This window comes from Phocoena sinus, chromosome 4, assembly GCF_008692025.1.
Source record: "Phocoena sinus isolate mPhoSin1 chromosome 4, mPhoSin1.pri, whole genome shotgun sequence".
Classification (NCBI taxonomy): domain Eukaryota; kingdom Metazoa; phylum Chordata; class Mammalia; order Artiodactyla; family Phocoenidae; genus Phocoena; species Phocoena sinus.
This window is the reverse complement of record NC_045766.1, coordinates 91,970,637-91,998,127: the sequence shown is the minus strand read 5'-3', so window position 1 is coordinate 91,998,127 and position 27,491 is coordinate 91,970,637. Positions and strand designations below refer to the sequence as shown.

Here is a 27,491-nt window from a genome sequence, read left to right as displayed (position 1 = left end):
AAGAAAATCGATGGGATAGGCTGTTATTAAAGGTAGGGAGACCAGACAGAAAGCTGTTGCAGTAGTCCAGGGAAGAATTTGAACTTGAACATGAAACTGATGAATAGAACTTGAAGTAAAGTAAGGATGGCGAGAAGGTACATACAAAGATTCAGGAGTTAGAATGGTTCTTGTTGAATTATAATTTGGTTGGAAACACATGTCTAAATCTCCTCAACGTCAAGAAATGCTCGGTACAAGGAGCCTAGAAACTGCTACCTGACTTGCTTATTAGAAAAATGACTGTCACCGAGTCTAATCACATTAATGGGTCTCTTTTGAACAGTTAATAATACATTCTTTGAGCCTCATGCTTAAAGTTTCTGGATTATAAACTTCACCTTCTAACCCAGAGTTTGGTATTGGTCTCATTTGGCAGAATTTACTTAGACACATTCACTCAAAAATGCCACTCCTCTTTTCCACATATTTCTACTATCTCCTGGTCAACAGACTAAGAAAGCAAAAGCAGAACTCAACTATTAAAACATTCAATAACTTCTCATAAAAATCTACCAACTACAGGACTTCCCCAAATCTAACAACTACAGAACTTCCCAACCAGTTTACCCTGGCACATGATACGTTATTGATCCCCTAAGGCTCCAGACAGGCAGAACCTCCTTGGCAGCTGGGCTTGGACCTTGAGCAGAGACTGGCCCTGCCATGACTTCAAAAAGGTTGAGAAGCACAGAAAGGAAGCATTAGTCACATGACACCTAAAGATTTTTGTCTGCTGCCTGTTCTTTAGGTCTGAATCCTAAGATTGCCTTTAGGAGTTTTATAAAGTCCTTTGAACGATAACTATTTCCCAATTTTAACTCAATACTAATATCTTTTTCTTACTGACAGTTCTTTTTGGGAAAAATATCACAATACTACTCCTTATGTTAAAACCTGCTTTATAAAAATCATAATCTGTTTGGCTGTTTTTAGAACTAACCGCTCAACAGTTCTGTTTTTGGAAACAATAATGCATTCAAGTTTAAAGTCACCGGTTAGGTCACATGAAAGCATTCTCATATGCCCTCAGTATGTAGATAAATAACAGGAATACTTCTGTATGAGAACTCAGTTATGCAAAAATGCAAACTAGTATGAGTATAAGGAAGAGAAAAGAATTCAACCTTTTAAAAGGCTACATCATTCATTCGTCCACTCATTCAATAAAATACTGTGGAACTATAAGGTGAAAACCCACAGAGAATATAAAGATGGTTTCTCCAGTGATCTAATAAAAGAAGCATTAATTTTGATGACTACAGAAATATGTCTGAGTTCCAGAGGGAGCTTCACCTTTGGCTCTCATCCCCAAAATAAAAATCTTAAAGACCAATTAAGAAGCCTTCTCAAAGAAGCAAAGACAGAAGACAAGGGTACAAGGGTTTAGGAGGCAGGGAGAGCATTTAATCAGAATTTCAAGAATCCCCCATTTGATTTAGTAGTGATTTCACTCACGTAGCAGTTGGACAGAAATTTCAGCCCCTTAATGTCTATGGTTATAAATAAAGGGAAGTAACGATGTCTCAAATGCATAATTCTCTGTGGTTTGAGGTGCCGGCAAAACAAACTCCTCTCTTGAAAAACATGTGAGCAATCTTTTGTCAAAAGGTCCATTTTTTACTGACCTTTTGACAAGCAAGCAATTTTTAACTCACCAGAATTTCCAGTTTTCAAAAAGAAATACCGCAAGCAACTTGTCTGATAGATTTTCTTAAAATTTTAAGATAGTTTATTTTGAAGGTTACCAACTCTTTGCATTAGGCTCAGAGTGTTAATATATGAGCTGTAGCTTCAAGACATCCTCAGCTGTTACTCCCAGAACTCTGCGGTCCCTTTCTGCTTTCTACTATTCACAAATATTTAATCCGTACACTCCTGGCTGTTAGTCTAATTCAGATGAGGATGAACCTTTTCTTTTTTTAAGTCCTCATTTGTGAATAGATATAGGAGCATTACAAAGAGCTAGATTTCTGGAACACAGAATGTCTTGTGTTAAAAGCAATAACAGTATTTCCTCCCGTAGTGCCTAAAAATAATTAAGAATACATTTTATTTAAGAAGTGGGATAAAGGCTTTAACATTTTTGAAGTAAAAAAATTATGCATCTGGGCTTCCCTGGTGGCGCAGTGGTTGAGAGTGTGCCTCCCGATGCAGGGGACACGGGTTCGTGCCCCGGTCCGGGGAAGATCCCACATGCCGCGGAGCGGCTGGGCCCGTGAGCCATGGCTGCTAAGCCTGCGCGTCCGGAGCCTGTGCTCTGCAACGGGAGCGGTCACAACAGTGAGAGGCCCGCGTACCGCAAAAAAAAAAAAAAAAAATATATATATATATGCATCTAATCAAATGTGCATTGCTCTGTGTATGTCCTAGTCATGTGGTAGCTATAGATAAACACAGCACGTCATAGAGAAAAAAAAAACGGGAAACCCAACGTTACAGTTAATTCACCAGCGTCATAGGACTCCAGATCACTGAAAGTGTGTGCCAACATTTTACATCGTATTTCATCAGCTAACATATAAATATAGAATTTAACTACAGGATGAAAACAATAATCTGTGTGTAAGCAATCACTCCTCCTTAATTCTTAGCTACAGTTCTGCCTACATTCAAGGACATTCTGAGGGTGCTCTCTCATCAAAGGGGACCCTTAAAAGAAACTGAAGAAACCATCTGCCACCCGATGCTCGGTTCTTAAGCATCTTACTAAGAGATTCCTGATAAAAGTTTTGCACGTTTTATTTAAGTTATGCAGACTTCAGATATTTAATTCCTATTATTTGCCAAGCTCACCTGGGTTTGTGTCTGGATAGGAAATACCTAAGGAAAACATCTTTAGCTATTTTTGTGAGATAATGCAACTCCGTGATAACATTATCCTCATTTCTGTATCTTGTTTACACGTGCATACTTTCTGTGCAATGACACAGAGAAAACCTGAATGCCAGTGCTGAGGCCTTTTCCTACTTCAATTTCAGATCTTCATCAAGCTTATACTCTACCTCCTAGTATAGAAAGCAGTCTCCGATGCCTGCAGTCCTCAAGTAAGTGTCCCCCCTCTGGATTGTCAGAACAATTTATTTAGGCCAATTTTTAAAGTGTCTTTCCCTTTCTGCCTTTTATTTTCTATATGTGTTTTATGTGTACACTAAGTTATAAAAAGTTATGAGCTTCTCATGTATACTCTGTCTTACATACATCTGCTTCTTAGAGCTAACTATTTAACTCAATGAATGCTCACCAAATAAATAAATGTCATATAATATTTACTTGGTAACAACAAAATTATTCAGTTACTGAGGTATACTTTTGGTGGCTAAATAGAAAAAACAGCAATCAAAACACTTATCAAAAACACTGCAGTATATTCTCAAAATACTCAGGTAAAATCTACACCATGTGGAACTGGAGGCAGGTCTAAGTCATTCTTTAAACATGGATCCAAATTTGTACTTACTTGTCTCCAAAAAACTTTCTCCAGAATTCAGCAGCATCTGCTTTCGTGATACGAAAGTTATCTCCCTGGAATTGCCCATTGGGAAAGATAGCTTTGATTTCTGCCAACATGTGACTGAAGATAAGGGAGAGTTTTGTAAGATTTCGTCTGTAGATACAAACAGGGAAAAATGAAGGAAAAAGTAAATATATAGGCATGTAAGATTTAATGGGAATATATTATGAAAAATGAAATTATCAACCTAGGTCAACTCAATAAAGCCCTTAAAAACAATGTTCATAAAAACTGTACATTTAAATTCCTAACAGGGATTCTATTAGTCGTCCATGTACTCATTTAATATAAACGTGAACAAGATGAATTACATGAGGTTTAATGGGGGAGACGGACACCTAGAAAACTCATCATCAAATATAAATGTTAAACAGAAAAAACAGAGTGCTTATTTCTACACAGGGAATAAGGAAAGATGTGTCATTTAAGGCGAATCTAGCAAGATAAGCAGTTGTTCAACAGATGAAAGACTTAGAGTGGAGAGGAGGGGAAGGAGGAGAGGTTAGGAATAGAACTATTTGGATAATATCTAGATTTAGCATGGCTAGAGAAGAGCAGAAAGAGAGTGGAGGAAACGGCTTGAGACAAGATGAGAAAGTTTGGGACATGACAAAAAGAGGCATCTGAACCAATGAACAAAGTTTTTGTCAAATACACTTGTCACTTCTATATAAAAATCAGAGTTTCTGATAAGTCTCAGATATGTGCATATTTTAGAAGCTCCCTGGGTAATTCTAATGTAGTCCATAAAAAGCTACTGCAATAAGGAATGGGGGGGGCTTCCCTGGTGGCGCAGTGGTTGAGAGTCCGCCTGCCGATGCAGGGGACACGGGTTCCACATGCCGTGGAGCGGCTGGGCCCGTGAGCCATGGCCGCTGGGCCTGCGCGTCCGGAGCCTGTGCTCCGCAACGGGAGAGGCCACAGCAGTGAGAGGCCCGCGTACCGCAAAAAAAAAAAAAAAAAAAAAAAGTAAAGGAATGGGAAGCCAAAATGGACTAAAAAGATTAAGGAAATGATCAAATCTCGGTTTTAGAAAGAAAAAGCTATGGCAGTATGAAAACAATGGTTTGGAAGGGAAGGAAACGTAGGTGTTGTCTCTATTCTAATTTCCATGTTAAGTTCTGGGAATTCTGACATGATTTAGAACAGGCTTCAAACCATGACTAATACTTTAACAGTATCATCTACATTCCTTCTTAGCTTTTCATAAGTTTACAACATTAATTATGTTAATCAGCCCAAAACTGTTAGTGCTAGATAGTAAGGAAGCAACTGAAAGATAAAATACTACAGAACTTTTCAGTTTTGAGGTGACCTTGCCTCTTTATATTCCTGCTTATTCAGAATCACCAGAACACAGCAGGCACATATCTACTATCGTTCCATTTTGAAGCCTTAACTGCTTTGTGTGTGTGTTGAAGGGTCAGGGCTGGGGCTGGGGAGGAGGCGCTTGAATTAGCACTCAAAGTAAATACAGAGGAAAACTAAAGAAAGCCATCAAATCTGCAATGCATATAACACCATACAATGTTTCAGCAGGACTTTGATACTGAAAGTTGTGTTTATTTGCCTTTTTTTTTTACTCATGTATCTGGGTTTAATGACTCAAATAACAAGCAAAAAAAAACATGTTAGGTACCAAAAAGATCATAAAACATGCACCTCTCCATAAAGTCACTGAAAGGAAACATGTAACTTCCTATATTATATGGATACGTAATAAATAAGGTACTTGTGATAAAAAGTGGGAAAAATAGGAATGAACAGAAAGCAATAAAGTATAAAGTAACTGACATCTCAAAAAATTCATCTCTACTGGAAAACCAAAAAGTACCAATTTCCATAACCTTTATTATCCATGAGAAGATTTATGGGAAAGAAGGGTCAGAACTTAGGCCTTATTTTAGTCCTCGATTGGCAACAAACAATCTGCAAAATCATTATGGTTATGCAAAATGTTTCATCATCTTCTTAGATTCAGCCACACTTCTGCACAACTCAGCCTAATTCCAAGGTAAAACTTCTTTAATTAGTTGAATCTTTGATCTTCTCATTTATGTCAACACATCCTCATTTAGGTGATGGTAGATTTAAGAAATCCAGTCTTAGGAAATGAAAAGTAAACTGATGAACTATATCCAAGGAAAGAATTGCAGCCAATACAAACTGCAACTGACTTTTGAAATCTGAGTTTAAGGAAAAACATAAAGTCACTTTTGAAAATCTGCAACGAATTTATTTCTATAATTAGGCAAACAAGTTAATTTTCTACCAAACTTCCAATTGATACATACAGAAGAAAAAAGAAAACAAGATGGCTGTAATTAGGGAAAACCAACTGTTCCTTATTTTTTGAATTGGTTGCTCTCCATCCCCTTGTTTCTCTGTTCTTTAATCATATCCAAATGTTTTTCATTTTTATTTGTTAGATCTAAAGCCTGAAGCACAATACCAGTGATTACCCATCTTGGATTTTTGATCCACTGGCTATGTAGGCAATAAACTTTAAAACAGAAATAGTAACATTTTATCTTTATAATTTACAGTCTAGAAGCTCTAATAATCACTATATAACTAATCACTGTTAAATTATAAACTGTGTGTATAGTCCAATTTTCTTGTTCCTACAAACAGATCACCATATTTTTATTCAACTTTTTGCACAAACTAAGGCAATGAAAAGATCTACTTTGCCTTTAGTCTTTAAAGAAACACAAATTCAAGTTGTTAAAAACATGTGAATGCAACAGTTTTTGTGTTACTTTATTTTTCACATATACCAGAACGCATATTTATATTTATTTTATATCTAATTTTTAAAAACACACACCATACATATGTAAATGATTATTTTGGAAACCCTTTACCTGAAATATCGATTTACAGAGGTTGCAATCCACAACAAGAAATGAAAAGAACTTATAGCTAATTCTATTATCTGATGTCATTTAAATTTACTGTCATAGCAAATAGGTTTGTTTTTTATATGACTGTGTGGGAGTTTTTTGTTTACTATATTTTGCTTTACATCAAGCTTTAGTTCCCCACCCCACTCTGCACTCTTAGATACCCATTTTAAAAATAAATAACCTCCAATTTTGAAAATAAAATCCAAGGATACAGTCATCTCTAATCATCTAGACATAGAGGGAAGAAAGGCAACAACTCCACATCTTCTTTGTAGATGAATTTTTTTCCTATCTTGGTATTTGTCCATACTTTGCCAATTTTCCCTAAGCCCACCTGACTGCCGCTCATCATAAGAGCAAAAATGATGACTGCTTAATAAAGGATTTGAAGCATCCTATATTAAGATATGTATCTATTACTAAATGCCCTACCCCAGAACAACTAAGGAAATAAAATTTATCTACAAAGACTCAATAACCTGAAACATAACTTTAATTTACAAGAAATTTTCCAATACTTTCAATAAAGGGATACTTTATTTTGACTAATTACTACCACATTATCTCCCATTAACCATCAAAAGCTAAGCCATTTTAAAAATTTGTTTTGTGTGAGATTTTGTTTATAAGAAATAATTTTGGAGTAAAAGTATTCTGATACATACACCAGGTAAGCAAAAAGTAACTTCTAGATGTCAATACCGGGTAAACCAGTAAAGATGTTAATATATAGAAGAGCCTTGAGAAGGGGGAGGCAGAGAGGAGCAAAGACAAAGGAGAGGAAGAAGATGAGAAGGAAAACTATCTGCATTTAAAAAAAAAAAAAGTGTAATGAATGCATCAGCAATGTCAAGAATATCACCTAGGAAGCAAGGTGCCTCTTTTATCCTGAATTTGATCACCTAAAACTGTCCTTCTTTAAAACAGTATGAATCAATTTCTCCAAAATTCAAGTCACATTACTCCACAGAATGTGAGGTCGGAAAGATGGAGCATCACTCTTTACGAGTAAGTCTTAGTAGCTTAAGTGGCTATAGCCAGCATCATCAGGAGGCTGAAGGTACACAAGATTTGACGTAGGATGACACAATCCTACCCTTAATAAATTTATCACATAGTAGGGGAGAAAAAGACATGACTACATTATTATCATACAATATAGTGGGGGCAATGCACCAACGACAGCCATCTTGAGATGAGGAATTTGAAAAATGAATAAAAAATACATCAAGACTTGATTAGTAACCTTCACTAAATGTAGGAGACACACAAAGAGAATAATCTAATTAGATCGTATGGAGTCCTTGACTTTGCTCACTTCAAGAAACAGCTGTGTCATATATCAAGGAGGAAATAAAAAGCTTTAAGTGCTGAAGTAGTGAAAAACTCTAAACGACACTTCATATCAGTGAGTTCCAAAGTCTCTGAGAATGTACTGCTTCTGGTAGAAGAAATGGGAGCCCATTTTTTATCCAAAAACTATTAATAATTCAATTTTTACATTTAAAAGCTAGAACATGTGCTTCTTAATCTTTACAAGGTGGAACAAATTCAACATAAAGAGAAAGGCAGGACACGAAGAATATAAACAGTGGCACTGAAAATGAGACTCACGTCCAGTTAAAGAGCAATTACCATTCACTCTATTTCTGATGTAGTGCCTTCGAAGATGGGTTTAGGGCGTTATTTCACACTGTTTTTGACCTTGGGAACATTTTGATTCCTAAGAAAGTGAGGATACTAGGCTGATGCAAGCCTTGCCTTTCATTTCCCCCTCTTGGGAATAGAGACTATTATTAAGATGACTCCTGGGAGTCTCAAATAAAACTGGATCTTCTCCATTCTCTTGTCTAAGTGCTTTAAAGTTTTCCATACATCTAAGGGGAAAACGAGGCAGATTTTTTTTTTCAACTGAAGTATAGCTGATTTACAATGTTGTGCTAGTTTCTGGTGTACAGCAAAGTGATTCAGTTATACATATATATACACATTCTTTTTCATACTCTTTTCCATTATGGTTTATGACAGGATATTGAATCTAGTTCCCTGTGCTATATATACAGTATATATATATAGTTGTTCATCTATTTTATATATAGTAGCTTGTATATGCTAATCCCAAACTCTAGTTTATCCCTCCCCAACCCCCCTTCCCCTTTGGTAACCGTAAGTTTGTTTTCTATGTCTGTCAGTCTGTTTCTGTTTTGTAAATAAGTTCATCTGTGCCATATTTACTTTTTTTTTTTTTTTTTTTTGCAGAATGCGGGCCTCTCACTGCTGTGGCCTTTCCCGTTGCGGAGCACAGGCTCCGGACGCGCAGGCCCGGCGGCCATGGCTCACGGGCCCAGCCGCTCCGCGGCATGTGGGATCCTCCCGGACGGGGGCACGAACCCATGTCCCCTGCATCGGCAGGCGGACTCTCAACCACTGCGCCACCAGGGAAGCCCTGTGCCATATTTTAGATTCCACATATACGTGATATCATACGGTATTTGTCTTTCTCTGACTTACTTCACTTAGTATGATAATTTCTAGGTCCATCCACGCTGCTGCAAATAGCATTGTTTCATTCTTTTCTATGGCTGAGTAATATTCCATTGTGTATATATACCACATCTTCTTTATCCCTTCATCTGTTGATGGACATTTAGGTTGCTTCCATGTCTTGGCTATTGTAAATAGTGTTGCAATGAACACTGGGGTACATGTATCTTTTCGAATTATGGTTTTCTCCAGATATATGCCCAGGAGTGGGATTGCTGGATCATATGGCAACTCTACTTTTAGTTTTTTAAGGAACGTCCATACTATTTTCCATAGTGTCTGCACCAATTTACAAGGAATACAAAGCAGATCTTAAAAGTCCAAATCCCAATGAAGACTCAGAGCCTACCCCAAGTCATAACAGAAGTAAAGTGTGAACAGAAACATTCTAACCTGAGACACAGGCAGCAGGACAATTTTTTAAGCTGCTTCATGTTACTCCATTGAACTGCTCACTTTAAAAGAATTTAGCAAACAATGTCAGTCCAAAAGCTGCACTAAAATAGGTAACCAAGGAAGGTCTTTTTCCTTTCTTAAAGGACAAATCATCCACCACTAACAAGGCTAGGGAGACCACGTGCAAAATTGTGTCTGGGAAAGATGAACCCTGGGCATCCTTTGATCTCTGCAGTATACTCTCACACGTGTTGCCCACAACAGTCTATTAAGAGCAGCAGGCCATCTTACAAAGTAAGAATGATGCACTCAGGGTAAATAAATTTGCTTTCTAAAACAAACAGTTTTGAATGGACAATTTACAAATGACTTACCTAAACACAATTAAAACATGAAATATTCCTATCACATTCAAATGTAATATCCTTTGACAAGTTCCCAGAAGATATTCAAAAGATATTCTGCCTAATTCTTCAACTGTTGTGTATTAAAGAGATTGGCCCTGAAATCTGATAGTACATATTGGGTTCATATCCTTACTCTGCTGGTAGTCTTGAACAAGTTACTAAACCTCTCTCTCTGAATCAGTTTCCTCATCTCTAAAAGTTTTAAATAGAAATGCCTGTCTCACTAAGTTGATGTGAGGAGTAAATAAGATATGAAGGTAAGAGCCTAACACAACTAATTTTTAAAACTCTCAATAAATAAGAGTTATTATTAACTCTACCTGCCACCTCTGTTTAAAAGTATAAATATCCTAGTAGTCTTTCTTCGTTTCCCCATATAATACTATTGTTACTTAAACTGATGGCCTTCTTAAGGCCATCATTCTCACCTTATTATCGTCAATTGTCATGGTGGCCTCTTATAATTCCACAGCAAACAATGGGCGAATATTTGATTAATCCATTCATTTATTCTGCATACCTTGACTGAGTGTCTTCTAGACTATGTCTAGGTAGGCACTGATGATACAAAGGTGAAGATGACACAATCCTACTCTTAATGAATTTAAGGGGCTTAGGGATTGCCAAAGGTATAGAACAACATAGTGGGAATAAAACTGAGATAGAAGCAGAACAAAGGTGGTAATCAGTGAGAGAGACAGAGGGGTCTACAATGTTGGGGGTGATGGATGCAGTTCTGACCAGAATATGGCCCTGCAATGGGTAGGAACAGTACAGTGAAGATGAATTAGGTGAGGAATTAAAAAACTCCAAGGGTGAATAGGGTCCTTCAAGTGGATTTTGAAATTTCCTAAGATTATGACAGCAGTTTGGATGAAGAAAAGGACTACAGTAAGCCTTAACTCAGTACATTCAATAAAACTTCCCAAATAATCTTTTTAAATGTTAGCTATTTAAACTTTGCAGCAATGCAGAGTAGGATTATCCCTTTGATGATTTCAACAAATAATTTTATTTTTTTATTTTATTTTTTTACATCGTCATTGGAGTATAATTGCTTTACAATGGTGTGTTAGTTTCTGCTTTATGACAAAGTGAATCAGTTATACACATACATATGTTCCCGTATCTCTTCCCTCTTGCATCTCCCTCCCTCCCACCCTCCCTACAACAAATAATTTTATATGGAAAATTTATTATGAGAAACTACGACAGTATGATATGATCACTCGTACTTTCATCTGGTTTAAAAGTTTAACAATATCTACTTCAATAAAGAAAACACTTTTGGGGCTTCCCTGGTGGCGCAGTGGTTGAGAGTCCGCCTGCCGATGCAGGGGATATGGGTTCGTGCCCCGGTCCGGGAAGATCCCACATGCCGCGGAGCGGCTGGGCCCGTGAGCCATGGCCGCTGAGCCTGCGCGTCCGGAGCCTGTGCTCCGCAACGGGAGGGGCCACAGCAGTGAGAGTTAGAGGCCCACGTACCGTAAAAAAAAAAAAAAAATAGAAAAGAAAACACTTTTGTCTTTAGTGTTGGACTTCTTTTGATTTTTAAACCTAATCTGTATCAAGTATCCTCTTATAAAATAAACCTTAAAAATGTAGACCAGTCTATTACTTGAGAGCAAAAAGAAAAAACTATTCCTGCATTCCTATTTAAGATAAAATATCAATACAATAAAAATTCTGTGAACCATGTGGAAAGTTGCCATTGCAATGATTCAAATAGAAGCAGCCAGAAGTAATCATAGTAGAACTTTGTTTTCTTTGAGTTTCTTTGATAGGTTCTTTTTCAAAAGAAAAATAAACACTGGAAGTTTAAACTATACTTTTATGACCCGGGGTACTTTGATAAAAGAAGAGTCTCTTCATCAAATAGACAAGCTTGACCCTGAAACAATTTTTTTTAATTTAGATTCATTTATGTTCTTTGCAATTCCCAGTAGATCGCCATAAGAAAAATTACAGTGAAGTAGCAATCTGAATTATGTCAATTAAGTCAGTACTTATTGCTTCTAATGAAAATTCTTCATTATTTTTACTTGCTACATTCCCTAGTCCACTATTTTTATTTTTGGTCATATTTACACTTCAGAGATAGATTTTACTTCTACTCATTAGAATATAGTTCAAATTTTTCCTACAATATTTTCTTCGAGGATTTCTCCTGTCCATGGGACCAAGTTACCTTGCACCATTTCTCACACCACTTCTCTGTTCTCTCCTCGAGCATTTGAATGGCCTCTTCCTGACCTCTCCTGCTCTTAACCTCGGGTTAAGCTACATCTTCCTCCTTACTGATTCAAAGTTCCAATGTCTCAGCCTGTTGAACTTTCACCTGCACCAGTTTTATGTCAAAGTACGGCCATGGTATCTTTTCCATCCCCCTTCCTGGATGTCATCTATCAGGCTATTAAATGCCACCACTTCACATTACCTGCAGTGGCAGGAAGTTCTCTCTGAAGAGTACCACAGCTATTGTATAAACATATCGCACTTCACCTCAATCAGAGCAAAAGTCTTTGTTGGGGAAGAAAAAGTCTTATTATACCTGTAACAGCTTCTTACACATAATAGATACCCAATAAATGTTAATGTCAATGACCATGAAAATATTTAAAGAATAAACACATAAGAATTTCCTGACCCGGACAGTGCTAATGAACAGATCGATAGGAGCAGTACATAAAACCAGTTTACAGAAACACTACATAGTAAGGCATCAATTTTCCAAACTTTGATGAAAAGGAATTTTACCAAAAGCTGCTTTAAGAGAGAAGTAAAAATCTAGTGTTTGACTCTAAATAAGAAAAAACAAAAATCTTTGCTCTGTGAGTTGTAGTATCTTTTCTCTCCCTATTTATTTTTTCTTTGTTAATTGCAAAATATAACAACAGCAATGAAAGAAAATTAAGGCTGTATGCCCCATGTGAAGTTTCCAGAATCTCAGTAAACTGAACACATTTGTCATACTTTCTGAGGAAGCATAAACATAGTTTCCATCACATTACCTGTTCCCTGACAGTTACTTCCTCCTTTTGACTCCGGAAATTTTCCTCATTGATACCTTTGTCCCACTTCAACCCTGCTCCCCAGGAATGGAACAAGTGAAAAACAAATGAACCACAGAGCAAAGAGCTCAGCTCTCTGCTGCTCATGTTCTGTATTACTGACAAGAAAACTAAAATCATGACATGTATTCCACCTCTTCCCTGGGGTTAAAATTACTTTATTCAAACGGCTGAGGAAAATATAAAAATAAACATAATTTGGCCAAGCAATTCTCATTTATTTTTGGTATAATTGACATGGATGTCACATTATAACATAGTGTGTGTGTGTGTGTGTGTGTGTGTGTGTGCGCGCATGCACACACACAAACGTGCTCAATAAAAGTGTGAAGTGAAAAAGGCAAGACAATAAATAGTATGCCCAGTACTGTCTTAGTTCTATTAAAAAGCTAAATATCACACTACAAATAGAAAACAAATATAGGATATACACAAAAAGACATAAACAGTAGTAATCTCTGGATAGTTTATAAATGGTTTTTCTATTTTTTTCTTTAAATATTCCTATTTTCAAAAATATTATTGACAAGCCATCATACTGACCTTCTCAGGCAAACCTGCAATGTGCCTGAAGGAGAGAGAGTGACTAGATTTCCACACCCACTGCAACAGCCCATCCTCTGACAGGCCCCAGTGGCACCCAGGTTCCCAAACTTGGCTTTCAAGTCCAGAAGGCATTTCTGGTGCAGTCACCCCAAACCTTTTACTTGACCACTGAGTCCCAATTTTCTACAAAGTATTAGCCCTTCCACCATAGAACATTCCCTGATGGCACATAGTATAATTTCACTTTTTTAGGATATAAAGCAGGGAATACAAAGGTCAAAGAGTCCAATAACTGATAAACTGAATGAGGAATCATCTCATTCTGCTTACACCTCATTATCCTTAAAGCTAGTTGGTGACATTATCTCCTACCTTTACAATAATCTCCTAAAAAAAAAAAACCCACAATTAAATTGAATTATTTTTAGGAACAAGAGAGTCCCTGATAGTTATTATAGATAAATTAGCACATCACATATATTCTTTGTCATACAACAGCATAAAAGAAATGTATAGTGACACATGACCAGAGTAACCCACATTTTCCCTTCAGCATACCAGATACAGATATGACATATGATAATGGGTTCAAGACAAGTGGGCTCATTTAGATGTCTGCAGCCTCAGAAAGAAATGCTAGGTTTTTTTAAGCAGTGAAGACTGACTTACTTTTCTTTCAAAATTGGGATTTTATTTTTCTTTCAAAATGAAAAAAAAAGGTAAAATAATCATAAGAAAACATGGCTGTAGTTGTTAGTAGTACAATTTCCCTGGACCACTAGAAACTTCTTAAACTTTCTGAATGTAGCAACAACAGGTATATTTTTTAAATTTGAAAAAAGGTCTAAGGTTTTCTTAAACTGGCTAAAGTTAAACTGGATGTAGCTTATTCTGTAGCCGAGTGGTGGCGGCAGGACCTTGTAGACAATTGGTTTCTACATTTCCCATACCGAGTCTCATGAAGGAAGTACTGGGATATGGTGGAGGAAAGCACGGCACTGGGAGCACAGGGGTCTAGACACAGCTCTGCCTGTCTCATTACTCCATGATAAGAAAAGAGCTGAAAGCTTCTCTTATCCAAAGTTTTGTCCTCTATAAAATGAGGAGACTGTGGGTACATAATTTGAGGTCCCATAACATTCCATGAGGCTGTCATCACTTTTATTTCTGGCTGGTAGGAGGTGACTAGACAGCTCAGGCACTAAAAAGCCCATATGCTTTAGGGAAAAATTATGAATCCATTTCACAACCTAAAAATCAATACGAAGTACAAGGTGCTATAAAATATTTTCAGTGTACAGACTTTCCTCAATATACCTCAATCTGAGACTGCAGAAATCCTTAAGTCAGGATAGAAAAATCTAACATTGAAAACTGCAATTATAGTAAGTATAAAAATTCATTAGTATTTTTGGAAGCCTTAATTTTTATTTTGTTTATTACCATATAGGCATCTCTGACTTTTTCTTTCCTTTTCAACAAAGGAAAATCCCTGAATAACACTCTTTCAAATCAAAACCACAAAGCAGTAGAAATAACAAAAAAATAATAAAAGGCAACTTAAAAACTATTTTTCGTGTTAATGAAAAGTAAACACTAGAACATATGAAAAACGTAGACTACTAAAGCAAAGTATGCTCAGTGGGAAATCTATGGTTTAAAAAGTTGATTTTATTTATTTGTCCTTGGTTAGGAAATGTGCTAATAGTAAGCATAGGACATTATCACATCTAAGAATGTTAACTTTCATCTCAACTGAGAGTTTAGAAATATCTTAATTTAGGGAGACTGTAATGTTTACCACATGATGGCTGATCAATAACATGAATCAAATCCCTTTACTATTTTAGTCTGATTGCAAATGATATAAGCTGCACATCAATAAAACCACCCTTAGACACTGGCTTTGGAGTAGAAAGACAAACATATCTAATCTGCCCACACGCTCAAGGCCAAATATTTCAAGTTAAAACTCCAGCTCTAGAGTTAAATTAATCTAAACTTGAGCTTAAACCACTTAGTAACTGAATTACTTTAGGTACTAAATTACCCTCTAAGCCATAGTTCCCTCATCTCCAAAACATGAATTACAACAGTACTTAAAGAATTCGTGGAGGATTAGAGATGGCCAAAAATTCTTTGCCACTCTTCCCATCACGCAGTGGAGTCTATTTCCCCTCCGCTTGTACCTGGGCTAGGCTGTGCGTTGCTTTGACCAGTAGAATGTGGTAGAAATTATACCGCGTAAATTCTGAGGCTAGGCCCTAAGAGATCTGTGCTTTCTGCCTTTGTATCTTGGAACATGATCTTGGAATTTAGTGGTCATGCTGTGAGGAAGCCCAAGCAGTCATGCAGAAAGGCCCCAGTGAGTCCCCAGCTGCAAGGAAGCAACAAGCGCTAGGCATGTGAGGGAGGCCCAACACCCCAGCCAATAAAACATAAAATAGAAGCCAACCCACAAAATCATAGCAAATAATAGTTGTTGGTAAATTAAGCCTCTAAGTTTTATGTGGTTTGATACACAGCAGTAAATAATGGGCTTAGGAAATTGACACACAGCAAGCATTTGATAAATTTGTATCATTATTACTAGTATTATTAGTGCTACTAGCTTACTATTATTATCATTATTGTCATCAATAGTAGCAGCTGAAAGGCTAGGGCCCTCTTCTCTCTGTCAATATGAATAAGTAAATAACTTACGGATAAAGGATCAAACGCTATTTAAAACTACTCTTCCTACTTAAAGCATTTTCACACTGGAAATTATAAAATTTACATCTTCTGTATTTTCTCTGATACTAAAACAAACTAACCAAAAGAGGTTTTTAGAAGAAATCTGGACTATACTAGCTGGAAAGTAGTCTAACTCAGATTTGTATCAGAAGGAATTTAATTTCCAAAACATACTTATTTAGATAAGCATACAATGAACTGAGCTGTGAAAATACCATTAGGTTAATCCACTGAGAAATGCAAATCAGAACTACAATGAGATATCACCGCACACCAGTCAGAATGGCCATCATCAAAAAATCTACAAACAATAAATGCTGGAGAGGGTGTGGAGGAAAGGGAACCCTCTTGCACTGTTAGTGGGAATGTAAATTGATACAGCCACTATGGAGAACAGTATGGAGGTTCCTTAAAAAACTACAAATAGAACTACCATATGACCCAGCAATCCCACTACTGGGCATATATCCTGAGAAAACCATAATTCAAAAAAGTCATATACCATAATGTTCATCACAGCACTATTTACAATAACCAAGACATGGAAGCAATCTAAGTGTCCATCAACAGATGACTGGATAAAGAAGATGTGGCACATTACAATGGAATATTACTCAGCCATAAAAAGAAACGAAATTGACTATTTGCAGTGAGGTGGATGGACCTAGAGACTGTCATACAGAGTGAAGTATGTCAGAAAGAGAAAAATACCGTATGCTAACACATATATATGGAATCTAAAAAAAAAAAAAATAAGGTTCTGAAGAACCTAGGAGCAGGACAGGAATAAAGACGCAGATATAGAGAATGGACTTGAGGACACGGGGATGGGGAAGTGTAAGCTGGGACGAAGTGAGAGAGTAGCATTGCCATATATACACTATAAAATGTAAAATAGCTAGTGCAAAGCAGCTGCATAGCACAGGGAGATCAGCCTGGTGCTTTGTGTCCCCCTAGAGGGGTGGGATAGGAAGGGTGGGAGGGGTGGGATAGGAAGGGTGGGAGGCACACACAAGAGGGAGGGGATATGGGGATATATATATATACATACAGCTGATTCACTTCGTTATACAGCAGAAACTAACACACAATTGTAAAGCAAATAAAGATATTTTAAAAAGATATTTTAAAAAATCCACTGATTTCTACCGACAACAGACTTAATTTCTACAAGTCTTAAATGCTCAAAGGTAGAGAATACCCTTAATATTATATGTACATAAAATGTAAGCAAAGACCTGAAATGTTCATAGACTGTATAGCAGTCTTTTAATTGAGCTGCCATTTATATCACATTTTCTAAATACGACTTAACATAACTAGATTTGAAATATGTCTAGATAAGAAATCATCCTGGATTTTGGCTTGTCTATTTCTACTCACTGAGGACTCTGTTTAAAAGTCAATTGCTTTGGGTAGTATAGTCATTTTCAAAATATTACTTCTTTCAATCCAAGAACATGGTATATTTCTCCACCTGTTTATGTCATCTTTGATTTCTTTCATCAGTGTTTTGTAGTTTTCTGAGTACAAGTCTTTTGCCTCCTTAGGCAGGTTTATTCCTAGGCATTTTATTCTTTTTGTTGTAATGGTAAATGGAAGTGTTTCCTTATTTTTTTTTCTCTGATTTTTCATTGTTGGTGTCTAGGAATGCCAGATTTAGATGCATTAATTCTATATCCTGCAACCTTACCAAATTCACTGATTAGTTCTAGTAGTTTTCTGGTTGCATCTTTAGGATTTTCTATATATAGTATCATGTCATCTGCAAACAGTGACAGTTTTACTTCTTTTCCTATTTGTATTCCTTTTATTTCTTTTTCTTCTCTGACTGCCGTGGCTAAGACTTCCAAAACTATGCAGAATAAGAATGGCGAGAGGGGACATCCTTGTCTTGTTTCTGATCTTAGTGGAAATGCTTTCAGTTTTTCACCATTGAGTATGATGCTTGCTGTGGGTTTGTCATATAAGGCCTTTATTATGTTGAGGTAGGTTCCCTCTATGCCCATTTTCTGGAGAGGTTTTATCATAAATGGGTGTTGAATTTTGTCAAAAGCTTTTTCTGCATCTATTGAGATGATCATATGGTTTTTATTCCTTCAATTTGTTAATGTGGTGTATCACACTGATTGATTTGCGTATATTGAAGAATCCTTGCATCCCTGGGATAAATCCCACTTGATCATGGTGTATGATCCTTTTAACATGTTGTTGGATTCTGTTCGCTAGTATTTTGTTCAGGATTTTTGCATCTATGTTCATCAGTGACATTGGTCTACAATTTTCTTTTTTTGTGATATCTTTTTCTGGTTTTGGTACCAGGGTGACGGTGGCTTCGTAGAATGAATTTGGGAGTGTTTCTCCCTCTGCAATTTTCTGGAAGAGTTTGAGAAGTATTGGTGTTAGCTCTTCTCTAAATGTTTGATAGAATTCGCCTGTGAAGGCTTCTGGTCCTGAACTTTTGTCTGTTGGAAGATTTTTAATTACGGTTTCAATTTCATTACTTGTGATAGGTCTGTTTATATTTTCTAATTCTTCCTGGTTCAGTCTAGGAAAATTGTACCTAACCCTACAATTCGTATGGAAACACAAAAGACCCCTAACAGCCAAAGCAATCTTGAAAAAGAAAAACAGAGTTGGAGGAATCAGGCTCCCCAACTTCAAACTATGCCACAAAGCTACAGTAATCAAGACAGTATGGTACTGGCACAAAAACAGATATATAGATCAATGGTACAGGATAGAAAGCCCAGAGATAAACCCACGCACATATGGTCACCTAACTTACGACAAAAGAGGCAAGAACACACAATGGAGAAAAGACAGCCTCTTCAGTAAGTGGTGCTGGGAAAACTGGACAGCTACATGTAAAAGAATGAAATTAGGACACTACCTAACACCTTACACAAAAATAAACTCCAAATGGATTAAAGACCTAAATGTAAGACCAGACACTATAAAACTCTTAGAGGAAAACATAGGAAGAACACTCTTTGACATAAACCACAGCAAGATCTTTTGTGACCCACCTCCTAGAGTAACAGAAATAAAAATAAACAAATGGGACTTAATTAAACTTAAAAGCTTTTGCACAGCAAAGGAAACCGTAAACAAGACAAAAAGACAACCCTCAGAATGGGAAAAAATATTTGCAAATGAGACAACAGACAAAGGATTAATCTCCAAAATATACAAATAGCTCATGGAGCTCAATATCAAAAAACCAAACAATCCAATTAAAAAATGGGCGGAAGACCTAAATAGACATTTCACCAAGGAAGACATACAGATGACCAAGAGGCACATGAAAAGATGCTCAACATCACTAATTATTAGAGAAATGCAAATCAAAACGACAATGAGGCATCACCTCACGCAGGTCAGAACGGCCATTATCAAAAAATCTAGAAACAATAAATGCTGGAAAGGGTGTGGTGAAAAGGAAACTCTCCTATACTGTTGGTGGTAATGTAAATTGATACAGCAACTATGGAAAACAGTATGAAGGTTTCTTAGAAAACTAAAAATAGAACTACCATATGACCCAGCAATCCCACTACTGGGCATAGACCCTGAGAAAACCATAATTCAAAAAGAGACATGTACCACAATGTCCCCTGCAGCACTATTTACAATAGCCAGGACGTGGAAAGCAACCTCAGTGTCCAACAACAGATGACTGGATAAAGAAGATGTGGCACATATTACAATGTAATATTACTCAGCCATAAAAAGAAATGAAATTGAGTTATTTGTAGTGAGGCGGATGGACCTAGAGTCTGTCATACAGAGTGAACTAAGTCAGAAAGAGAAAAACAAATACCATATGATAACGCATATATATGGAATCTTAAAAGAAAAAAATGGTACTGATGAACCTAGTTGCAGGGCAGGAATAAAGATGTAGCCATAGAGAATAGACTTGAGGACACGGGGTGGGTGGGGGAAGCTGGGGAGAAGTGAGAGTAGCATTGACATATATATACTACCGAAAGTAAAATAGATAGCCAGTGGGAAGCAGCTGTATAGCACAGGGAGATCAGCTCGGTGCTTTGCGATGACCTAGAGGAGTGGGATAGGGAGGATGGGAGGGAGGCTCAAGAGGGAGGGGATATGGGGACATATGTATACATATGGCTGATTCACTTTGGTGTACAACAGAAACTAACACAGCATTGCGAAGCAATTTACTCCATTAAAGATCTATTAAAGGAAAAAAAAGTCAAGAACTATTAATAATCCCTTACTTATCAACACTGAAGTGTACACACTGATATTTTTTTAAGCATAATTCTTCTGGCTTCCAGCTGTAGCTATACCATCACTATAATGATCTTGAGAAGACATTTAAAGGTACTGTTGAACAGATTATTGTACCTGTCTATCCATGTAAATAAATTTACTGAAATGGTTATTCAACAGATATACTGCTATACCCAAGACTTGTAAGGTTCAATTTATACACTTAGCATGAGAATCAATCATTATTCCTCTTCTGATGATACCTATCATTTAAAGCTTAATAAAAATAAGAAAACCCAAATATTTAAAAAGAAACCATTTTTAATATTTCAGTTAAATTTTAGAATGATGAGCGAAGGATCATGTATTAACTTATGAAAATTTTATTTCCTGCTTAATTATTTCCTGCTTAATGAAGTATTTCTTAAGGAATCAAATACTAAGAGAGAAAGAAAAGCTACAAATAATCCACAAAGATCAGACTGTAAAAGCAGCAACAATTAATCTTTTCATTTTCTGGCATACCTTACTTATGATGGAGCTCACTGCTTTTCTAAAAGTCCAGCTTACTTGCACAAAATTCAGTTCTCCCTGTTTTTCGGAATAATTTTATATGCATAGAAATTGTGATCTGCATATATGAAGTTCCAGTGACTTTAAAATAACGTTTATTCACTCAGTAAATATTTTTTGAGGCTCTGTTATGATCTGCCACTACACTAGGCAATGGGGATAATGAGATGAAAACCAGCTACGTCCCTGCCCTCCAGGCGTTTATAATCTAAGTGGGTAATCAGATATAAAAACACACAGCTACAATGCAGTGTAACTGTACAAATGAAGTACATTCAAGGTGCTTCAGCAACACAGGAGCCCAGGGGGAGAGTGTATTCAACTCTGGGCCTCTTAAAAGGAGTTCAGACAAGCAGGGTAGAGGGAAAAGAGCATGCCAGATAAAAGCAGCAAGGCTGGTAGACACAGGTATGTGGGTGTAGATCAGCCTGGCCATATGACAGACTGCAGGGTCAGAAGTGATCTGTATTCACGGAAGAGACTGCAAGGGCAGCAAGACCACACTGCAGACACTAAATCGCCTCGCTCTGCAGGCCTGCCCATTATACCAGCACAGTCCCACCACCTACTCAGGCTGCTCAAGGATGCAGAAGCTTAACATACCCAACCATGTCTCCACAAGGGAGCACGATCTCCAGGGGTAGTTTGAAAAAGAAAACCACTTTCAGTAAAATGCATCACAAGCTATAGCTGAATAACTAGGAGTTCTTAGATCTTCATCCAAGTTCAAAAGCTTTCATTGAAGACTTCTCTGTTGTAAGACAGTAATTGAATTTTGAGGGTTTCTTCCCTGTGTCCTTAATAGAATATAATCTAGATTTAACAAATTGAGAAAACAAGCAAAAGAAAAGCTCTCAGAGAGGAATGCTCTAGAAGCCTATGTCTTAGAAGCAGATGTTCTCCTTTGGCAAGCTCTCTGCCCCTGGTGTATTACCATTTGAAACCCACTCAGAGATCACGTTGCGAATGTACATCTGAAAAGATGTGCTTCCATTTCAAAATACCACGGTAATTCCCTCACTTCCAGAAATGATTCAGCAGATAAGTATTTAGTGTAGTAAAGAAATATATCCTTTTTCCATGATCTAAAGTAGAAAACTGAGCTGACCACTCCAACCCCAAACACAACATTATCAATAACCCATCAAGTACCATCACCAGGTGACATTCTCAGAGTGAATTCTCTGGGTAGGGAGACTGCCAAGGCTCTCAAGTATAAGACCCATTTGATTCCACTGAAAGCACTGCAATCCGTTCTTTAAAAATGGACTGTAAAAAAAGAAAATAAAAAAGGACTGTAGTTAAGCAATACATTTTTCCATTAAGTTTTATGGAGCCTGACACGTTTCCTGTGTCAAAATCTGTCACAAAAATCTGTTTCTCAGACATCTGTTTGGTACAACACACATGTGAATATGGTACTGCATGGAGATGTCTGCAAATAGCAATGCGTAGCCTAGCATTTGGTTTCTGATCAGAAAGAATTTCCAGTAGGTTGGTTGGTGGATTTAATTTGGATCCTATTAATATCTATTATTAATCACTGTTCTTCCCATAATACACATATTATACATACTACCAGGAATAATAAAGTATTATCTTCTTCACTGTGAATAGCATTTTCATAGTCAACTGTAAAGGAAGACTAAACATGAAGAAGAATGAATGATAATAGTGAGCCTTAGATTTCAGTTCCGCAGTCAAGACCCAGGGCAAGAGCAAAAATAAATATTGCTATCTAACAGTTATACTCAAAATCCAGTCCTTGGACCAGCAGCTTAAAAACGTCACCCCACAGCTTGTCAAAAATGCGGACCCACAGGCCCCACCCCAGAACTGCTGACTCAGAATCTGCACTTTGATAAGCTCCCCAGGTGATTCATGTGCATGTTTAATATCTGAAAAGCACAGGGTTATTAGCAGGAAACTCAAGAGGTACTTTATTTTTCATTGTTCTGCCTCTAGGTAAAACTGCATCTAAGGCAGCCTCAAGATCTAAATACGTTTTTAAAGTGGAATCTGCAAAAGAGATTCCTCTCTGTTGTCTCACATCAGTCCCTCCCCTGATGCTGCCAACATGCTAGGAGTCACAGTCATCATTACTGGGCTGGAACATCATTGTTTAAGAGTGATTTAGCTTCTCTTCCAGGACAGACATCAAGGTTAATTGCTGATGGGACTTTTCATTTCTCATCCCTCTTGCTCAATAACCCTAAAGAACTCACCCCTAAGTCCTTGATGGCCCCAACCTGGGACAGCCTGTACTTTTCACATTTGTAAATATCAACATCAGACTGATAATAACCTCATCACCATACCCCAGCTCACCCCCCTCATCTCTACCCTGGGAGAAGAACTAAATTCTTCTGATTGGTTAACACACTGTCAGAGGTCAGGGAGTGGGCTTGCTTCCTCCTACTACAGGAAACAGAAGACGACCACACACATCACTGGTTCAGCCTAAGTGTGGCTCACCTATGCCTACTCTGAGAAAGAGCAGTTCTCCCTTTAATAATCTCCCTCTATCACCAGTAAACTTTGAGATCCCTAAATGCAAGGAATTCACCTGCTATGTTTGGTTCGACCTCCTTAAGAACAGCAAAGGGCAGGGGCGGGGAGTAAGACCCACCAGCTGAGAAATAAAAAATATCTTCTCCAAATGCCACTAAGGTGCTATTTCCTCCTAGAACTGAGTTTTCCCACTGCTATATATATATCTCCTTGTAACTTAATAATTAAAGAGCAATCGGGGCCTGCCTGCCTACCCACCAGCATAAATATCCCTGGAAAATGTCAATCAAGCCCGGCTAACTAATTTTATCATGAGAACCTCTAATCAGGGAGAGAAATATCTTGGCACAGCCTGTGGTGGAGTGATGAACGCAACACCAGAGGCTGGAACAAGGCCAGGAGTGTCGGAATTTGAAAGGAGCAGCTGCAGAAGCCTAAGGGTGATGCTGCTCCATTCTGGCACCTGAGAAAAGGAAAGTGAAAGGCAGAGAGAGACTCTCAGTAGAGCACGTTAGGGTGCCCAGCACCCTGGAGAGGCCAGTGAGGAGTAATAAATCAAGGAGAAAGTTAACGAAGGGGCTCTGAAAAACTGATACAGAGAAGCTGGCCTTCTCAATATAAAAGGGTTGATGGAGGAAGGTGTTCTATAAATGGCTGGTTCCTAGATGCTTTTATTTAAAAGAATAAATTTTCTTGAAATGTTTAAACTGAAATGTTTAACAACGCTCAACAACAAAAGTAGGGAAAACTAACCTCGGATTCCTATTTATTTCACCAAAAGGGTATTAACACCAAACCTATCATCCTTTTGACATTAAAAAATATTTTCACACCACAAGAACAAGAGGGGCATAATTTCAGAACAAAAAGCGTATTCCTTTAAACTGGATAAATTTAACTTCCTGAAAGACTCACTGAAATGCCTGCTATACCTTCCAGTTCCACAGGTAAGTCTGAGGAACCCTGTCAGGAGCGGTCCAATCGTGAAGAGTGTAAAGGTTTCACCCCATTGTACCTCCACATGGCTCTAATCACAGCTGAAGAACTGAGCTGGGGACACACTACAAGCTTTGAAAAAAAAATGAAACAAAAAGTGAAAAAGAAGCTTCTCATAAAAATGAATATGGACTGCTAATAAGTAGTTATTATTCACCTATAAAATATTAGCTGATTTTTTTTCCAACTCTAGAAATGACTTGCAAATACAGATTACACATGGGAAAAGGCCATGAGGAAAATGAATGGACTATTAAAATATACAAAGCCAACCCTAAAGGTAAGACTGAAGACAACCATTCCCATTTAATTCATTTGATTTGAATCGAAGTTTAACATAAAATACAAAGATTCTATGGACATGAAATTCCAGGTTATCAAATTATTTGGAGTAAAATTTAGTGCTGTAAGTTAATTTCAATTATTCTGTTAAGCTTCGTGATAACTGTTACCATGTTAAACTAATGATTTTTCTTCCTTTACATGGGTCTTATGTGAATCAGACAGGCGTCCCCAACCCCCAGGCCATGGACTGGTACCAGTCTGTGGCCTCTTAGGAGCCAGGCCACACAGCAGGTGGTGAGTGGTGGGCAAGCGAGCAAAGCTTCATCTGTATTTACAGCCACTCCCCATCGTTCGCATTACCACCTGAGCTCTGCCTCCTGTCAGCATTATGGTGAGTTGTATAATTATTTTATTACATATTACGATGTAATGATAATAGAAATAAAGTGCACGATAAATGTAATGCACTTGAATCATCCCGAAGCCATCTCCCCCACCCTGATCCATGGAAAAACTGTCTTCCACAAAACCGGTCCCTGATCCAAAAAGGTTGGGGACTGCTGAATTAAGACTATTACTAAAAGTCATCCCTGCTTACTAAAAAACCCAAAGAGATTTCTGCATATCCCAATACTACTTAAGTGTTGTGAAAATGATATAATCAGACATTAACCTTACTGGGTAGTTTGTTTTTTTCTGCCTGAGTTAGCAGCTATCACAAAAGCATACCTATATAACAGTCTTTTAGGACATTTCAAAATAATCACAGATATGTAGAGATGAAGGTACCTTAGAAATCATATAATTATTTCTACCTTCTCATTTATAGAAATGGAATTGCAACTTGAAAAGTCTGTGACAGGCCCAATGTCACAGACCAATTAGGGGCTAGAACTGAATCTTCAAACTCCTAGCTAAATGAAACCACATATACATTTTCCCCCAATATAAATAGGCAATACTTTCTTGTGAACTAACCAATTAATCAGCCATAACTCATTTTTAAATGAGCAAAAAACTTAATAACAGATACCACATAAATATATTAAAATGTTAAAAATATACACATAGGGCTTCCCTCGTGGCACAGTGGTTGAGAGTCTGCCTGTCGATGCAGGGGACACTGGTTCGTGCCCCAGTCCGGGAAGATCCCACGTGCCGCAGAGCAGCTGGGCCCGTGAGCCATGGCCGCTGAGCCTGCGCGTCCAGAGCCTGTGCTCCGCAATGGGAGAGGCCACAACAGTGAGAGGCCCACGTACCGCAAAAAAACAAACAAACAAAAAAAACACATATTCTACTAAGACAGAATTCATGCATACCCTATGACTCTGCAATTTCACTCTTTGGTATGTGTATCCATCAGAAATACATGCATATGGTACACCAAAAGACATGTTCTAGAACCTTCACAGCATTACACTAAAGCCAAAACTACTCAAATGACCATTAATAGCAGAATGGATAAAGTGTGAAACAGTTGTAAAATGGAACACTAAACAGTAATGAAAATGAACAAACTGCAGTGACATGTAGTAATAAGGACGACTCTCACTCATAATGTTGAGCCAAAGCAACCAGACCCAAAAGTATCTACCATAAGATTTCACTTCTTAATATTTACTTATTTAGATTATACAGGGATATATTACCAACTAAGGGATATAGCTATCCATAAATATGTGAATAGATATGTGCTGTGTATGTAAAAAATATGTATCTATATATTTCCCCCCCACCCCCGTTCTCTGGGTAAAGGAGAGACTTCTGCTCTTTTCTTTACATTCACTCCCTGAAATGTAAGTTTATAACCTCCCCACTGGCTACTTTCCAGTCCAGGCTTACCCCCTGTTAAAAACAAGACAACAGGGCTTCCCTGGTGGCGCAGTGGTTGAGAGTCCGCCTGCCGATGCAGGGGACACGGGTTCGTGCCCCGGTCCGGGAGGATCCCACGTGCCGCGGAGCGGCTGGGCCCGTGAGCCATGGCCGCTGAGCCTGCGCGTCCGGAGCCTGTGCTCCGCAACGGGAGGGGCCACAACAGTGAGAGGCCCGTGTACCGCAAAAAAATAAAAAAAAAAAAAAAAAAAAAAAAAAAACAAGACAACAGGCCCAAAGTGGAGTCACTTATGCTAAATTCCAGGTCATCAAACTGAGACAATTACAGTTTTTGGCTCTCCCAGGAATGGAATCTTAAACCAGTCAACCAGGAATCACCTGATCAACATTAGTTAGGTCATCTGCCTGGTAGACCCCTGCCATCCCTTAAAGGAAAGTAACCTTGCAATAACCAACCCACTTTTTTTGCCTAGTATAACTTCCTTGTTCCTGCTCCCATCTGCCTGTAGAAGTGGTGAGTGGTGGGCAAGCGAGCAAAGCTTCACCTGTATTTACAGCCTCTCCCCATCGTTCGCATTACCACCTGAGCTCTGCCTCCTGTCAGCATTATGATGAGTTGTATAGTTATTTTTATAATTTAAACTGGATAAATTTAAATTATAAAAATAATTCTACAACTCACCATAATGCTGACAGGAGGCAGAGCTGAACAGCTGAAGAGCTGAACAGCTCCTTGGAGCTCCTTTCTTTCTGCTAGATTGGATGCTGCCAGATTCGGATTGATTTTGCTCAAATCAACTCTCAAAACTTTTAGTATGCCTCAGGTTATTGTTCAACACCCCTAAAGCTAAATGTGAAACTGCCAGAGTCCATAAACTGAGGCTAATAT

General features: G+C 37.8%; 1 protein-coding gene across 4 annotated transcripts in view; it reads right to left on the bottom strand.

Moving 5' to 3' along the window:
- CBLB (Cbl proto-oncogene B) overlaps positions 1–27,491 on the bottom strand; it is a 216,251-nt gene that overhangs the window by 118,221 nt on the left and 70,539 nt on the right. For all 4 annotated transcript variants that reach the window (XM_032630820.1, XM_032630821.1, XM_032630822.1 and 1 more), the window contains one exon: positions 3,500–3,646. In XM_032630820.1, coding sequence (XP_032486711.1) covers positions 3,500–3,646 — 147 coding nt within the window. The remainder of the gene's footprint in view (positions 1–3,499; positions 3,647–27,491) is intronic.